This window comes from Pteropus vampyrus, unplaced genomic scaffold (genome assembly GCF_000151845.1).
Source record: "Pteropus vampyrus isolate Shadow unplaced genomic scaffold, Pvam_2.0 Scaffold337, whole genome shotgun sequence".
Taxonomy (NCBI): Eukaryota; Metazoa; Chordata; class Mammalia; order Chiroptera; family Pteropodidae; genus Pteropus; species Pteropus vampyrus.
The window spans coordinates 881,434-886,480 of record NW_011889118.1 but is presented as its reverse complement, the minus strand read 5'-3'; the positions used below and the strand labels follow the sequence as shown (position 1 = coordinate 886,480).

The following is a 5,047-nucleotide window of genomic DNA, read 5'->3' as shown; positions in this document are numbered from 1 at the left end:
TAATCAGTTACATAACAATCATAGATTCAGTTTTCAACTTGTGTATCATTCCAAATGGTCAAGGAAAGGAGAGGTCTTTTATGTGTACAACATTTTAAGGAAGAGTTCAAAGAAGTAAAGCTTTGTGATCTAGCATTCATCCCTTGAATACATCAAATGTTTTCCTATAGTTTTTGTTATTTTGGAGGGTGACGCTTCAAGTATTTTTTCTTTTATTACTGTGGTAAAATATACACGAAAATTTACCATTTTGACCATGTTTAAGTGTACAGTTCTACGGCATTAAGTATATTCATATTGTTGTACAACCATCACCACTATCTTCAGAAGTTTTTCATCTTCTCCACCTGAAATTCTGTACCCATTAAACACTAACTTCTCATTTCTTCCTTCCCCTAGACCCTAACAACCACCATTCTACCTTCTGTCTCCATGAATTTGAATGCTATAGGAACATCACATGAGGAAGCATACAATATTTGTACTTTGGTGACAAGCTATTTCACTTAACATAATGTCTTTAAGGTTCATCCATGTTGTAGCATGTTTCAAAATTTCCTTCCCCCTTTTTTTTTTAAGGCTGATTAATATTCCATTGAATGTGTATACTACATTTTGCTTATCCATTCATCTGATGGTCACTTGGGTTGCTTCCACCTTTTGGCTACTGCGAAAATGCTTCTATGAATGTGGATGTACAAATATCTGTTTATTCAAGTATTTTGAGGAAACAAATCAGTGAATATAAAAGAATGCTCACACCAATTCTATTTTCCTAAATGTGTTCAAGGTATTTTTCACTTGCAAAGCATCTTGCCTATATAAAAAGATTGTTTACACATGCCCTTCCAAGTCTTTAGAATCAGTTATAATAAAATTTTTATAAATCAAAGAATCTGTGTGTTCTAAGTATTGAAGAGAATTAAGCTTGGTCATTAAAATGACCAGTATTTTCTGTAAAAGGATGCTGTTGATTCTAATTCTAGACTTCAGCTTTATCTTAAGCAAAAATGAATTTATTTTTCAAACCACTTTAAATAATAGAAGCTACAACATGAAAAGTTAGTACTCTATAGAGTTTCGGCCTTGTAAATCAAGAGGTCAGAATATTTTGGGAGAAGAGCTGTCAACTATCTCTCTCTCCATTTACCCAAGGACTTCTCCATGCTCATTTCCACCCTTCCAGCCAGGGTTTACTTTTCCACTTTCCTTGCCCAGTTTACTTTCAGGTATATCTACTCATAGAGCTATAGAGAAAAAAGGGCTAGATTTAAAGACAGCATGAGTGATAGGCTTGGTTCTGCCTCTTACTAGTTCTGCTTCCTTGGCTGTGATGTGACATTTTCCTTCACTGAGAAAAAGTATTCCAGGGTTAGCCATATAAGATTGTTGGGGAAAGAAAGTCATTTGATGGTAAGAAATGTTTTGTCAACTATGAAGTGCTAATAAATACAGTCCTTCTAAAAAGACAAATCTCTGGCATTACTTCCTTTGTGATTCCAAAGAACCTATTGCTCGCACTTGCATCATTCCACCTTGCTTTATTCACTTTCACTCTTAGTTTCTGAAGGCAGAAACCTCCTCCTCCCAATATCCTTAGAAGGCAATAAGTTGCTTGAATGCAATTGGCATTTCTCAACTATAAAAATGAGATAAAAGGCCCTAATAGATCCTTTATAGCATTTATGAGGATCAAATACAATAATGCATTCACAATAAGACACATTAACAAAGAATTATTCAATAATGCATAAATAAAAGCTGCCGGCCATAATCACAAAGGATAAGATACGAAGTTTGCAAGTGCCCAAAACGAAGATAAAATTTTGATTTTTGTGTGTGTCCATCAAATTACCTATTTCAAAGATTTTTAAGTAGGAGACAAGGAGAGAGAGAGATTTCAAAGATCAAAGAAATACAAAGTCCAGGCAGCCAAACGACTTCTCCTGACTATCTTAGTTACCTCTGAAGATAAACAGATGATTCAAATAGAACCAGAACCTACTTCCTGTGATCCATGAACTATTTGTTAAGATTGCACCAACACCAATTTGCTTCACCTGAGTCAAACAGGTGGACAGGCGGTTCTGGCAATGCTCTGACCCAGTTATGTTGTGTCTTTCCATTTTCTTTCTTACTGAATTAAGTCTCCCTGATTCTCAATTCTGCAATAATTAACTTGCTCTAGAGGGAGCTTCTTCCTGTGCCCCCTGAAATTAGGACAAATGACTATAGGTATGACTGACTAGATACCCTCTCCTGGGAGAAAACTAAAAACTAAAGCCCACGCAAAACTTTCATCTAATTCCCTCAAAGTTATAGAAAACCAGTATAACTAACAACAGTAAGGACGCTGACATCAGCCTACTTCGATTCAAATTCCGACTGAGCCATTAACTGACTTTGTGATCCTGGGCAAATTCTTTAATCTGTGCCTCAGTCTCCATCCGTAAAATTGGGAAAATAAAATACTACCTGAATAAGTCTGTTATAAAGACTGAATGAGTTGATGAGCAAATAATGCTCAAACAGTGCCTAAGGCACAAGCGCTACGCAGATGGTGTTAATGTTATTACTATTAAGGGGATAGACGCCCGAGAGGAAAGACCACTTTCGCAAGGCCCACATCAGAAGCTCTCCAGAAAGACCCTAGGCATCCCGCACAGCTGTCACCATGGAGACCTCCGCCCTTGCCCAACCGCTTATGCGCGATGCGCTGACGAGCCGCAAGCCCGGGCGACCTCGCCTGGGTGTGTGGCATAAAGTCTACGAGAGCCGCGAAGGGCACCAGGCCCGGCGGGCGAGGGTGGAAGAAACCCGAGATCCGGCCTCCCAGGCCAGCGGTCGCCCCTTTACCCGTTTCGCCCAGCTCCAACTCACCATTCGAGATGTAAACCATCTTGTTTCTCCTTCCCCGCCTCCGAGTGACTGAGGGGCCTGACCCCTCCCGACTTCCGTATCTCCCTCCGCGCCCGCCTTTTAACGTCACAGACTACATTGAACGCAGGGTGACAGAAGAGGGAGGTGGCCAGAGCCCATTGGCCGGGGAAGCCACGCTATCCACGGGTGTGTTCGCTTTGTCACGCAGGCGACTACCAGTAAAGCGGAGGCTGACGTGTATATGGTCGGATACGCTGTTTGGGAGACAGGCTGTAAGCGCGCGGTTTTCCATCTCCTTTCGGATTTGAGTTTGCGGAGCTTCTTTGCACTGCCGCGCGAAGAAAAGCCGCTTTCTAATTGTTTGATAGGCCCAGGGTCGGGGGAGGCAAGGCTCCCACGCGTGTAGTGGCTTGGAGAACCGCTAGCATAAGGAAGTTCCCCAGAAACTTCAAGACATGTTGATATTTGAGGGTGTGGATGGCAGTGCTTTTGGGTTGAGGCGGTGACCAAACTGTAGAGGAGCTTTATTGTCAAGCCTTTGGCAATACGCAGACAGGCACCTACTGGATGTATTTATTCTCTTTTAAACCAGTGTTTCTGCTCTTGGTTCACCAGAAGTGATTGCGTTTTTTATCCGCTGTTGGTGAGGCAACTGAAAACGCGAGACCTTTCTTCTTGTTTCTTGATGGCCTCTGCATGTTAGCACTGTAGAGGTGGCAGACGAGTAAGATATTTCCTGGTCATTCATTAAATAAAGACCACATACAATGTGCTGATGTATATTTACTCTGCTTCATCCACTGGGATGCTTTGTGTTTCCTTAACATGTCCCAAGGCCTCTATATTTGGCTATTCTTTCTGTGTGGATCCCTAATTGCTGCTGCTTTTTTTTTTTTCCAGTTCTCGTGTTATCTCATCAGAAAGGTTCCTAATCAACTTTTCTAAAAAGACACTGAAAATTATATTTTGGAAATAATTATGTTTTGCATTTAACAATGTTGGTTAAGATCGTAAATATGTTCTAATATCTGGAATAATTAAAGATTTAACTTCGTGCTGACTCTTTTGGGAGCATTGTCTCCCCAAAAGTGCTTACATCCTTTGCTTCATTTAAAATTTTTGCAGAACAATTAGAGGATCATTTTTGCAAAAATATTGGAGGGGAGGTCATTAATTTTTTCAAAGACCTTAATTTGGGTCATGCAGCCATCATTTCTTAACCTGCTCCACTCCAATTGCCTTCTAAGTGAAATCCCAGCTTCCACCTTTACTGGCCTTAAGCAATTTTTCGCACTGCAGCATGAGTGATCTTCAAATGGGAATCATCTCGTTCACTTGTCTACAACACTGAAATCTTTATAATTATTTTCTTTATAGTACTTAGCCCAATGTGTAATTATTTATCTAATAATTGGCTTCATCTCTTTCAAGAAAACATGACATCTAAGAGTTCAGGAACCTTACCTACCTTGTTCCCTTGTACATCTTCAAGGTCTATCATAGTCCTTGGCAAGGAGTAGGTACTCAGGTATTGGTTGGGGTTAGGGGAAAGGAAAGAGAAATATCTTAATAGAAGTTCCCTAAAAAACTCCCCCGTCACCTAGGGAGGAAGAGACTCCTTTGTTCCAGACACTTATAAGCTATCTCTTCCTCTCCATTCTTCTATCTAGAACATTTCTTCTTGAGATTTAATGCAGTGATTTCCTAATGAACTACCTCTAGTAAGAGAGGAGAGGAGACATCTGAAAGTAAAAATAGATGCAAAGGAAAGGGCCTGCAGAAATAACCGACTCAGCTGGTTAAAACTGCTCTCTCTCCCTGCTATGCTCTTCAGTTAACATGTTTTTCACAGCTGCATCCCCCACCTCAAGGATTCTGCAGCTCCTTCCCTATCTCTGTAGCTGTACAGGAATGTCAGGACTGTGGAACTGTTTGCTGTGTTACAGCGAGAGCTCAGCCTTTGGATAAGAAACCCGCTGAGCAGGCGCAGACATCAATGAATGCTGTTCCCTATCTGTAAGCCTAGGAGTCCCGTCTCTTTGTTCAAGAATCAGATAAAGGTGCTGATAACACCGAGGGTCTGGAAATTCCTCCCCTTCAGCCCCCCCACCCGAAGCTGCCCCTCCCCACTCTGAGTAAGGAGGTACATGTAAAACCTCAGACAAAG

The 5,047-nt window shown here is 41.1% G+C and overlaps 1 protein-coding gene across 2 annotated transcripts in view; it reads right to left on the bottom strand.

Annotated features, from left to right (window-relative positions):
• Positions 1–3,030, bottom strand: part of SELENOK (selenoprotein K) — a 7,442-nt gene extending 4,412 nt beyond the window's left edge. For both annotated transcript variants that reach the window (XM_011378375.2, XM_023522288.1), the window contains exon 1: positions 2,881–3,030. In XM_011378375.2, coding sequence (XP_011376677.1) covers positions 2,881–2,899 — 19 coding nt within the window. In that variant the 5' untranslated portion in view covers positions 2,900–3,030. The remainder of the gene's footprint in view (positions 1–2,880) is intronic.
• Between the last annotated feature and the right edge of the window lie 2,017 nt (positions 3,031–5,047).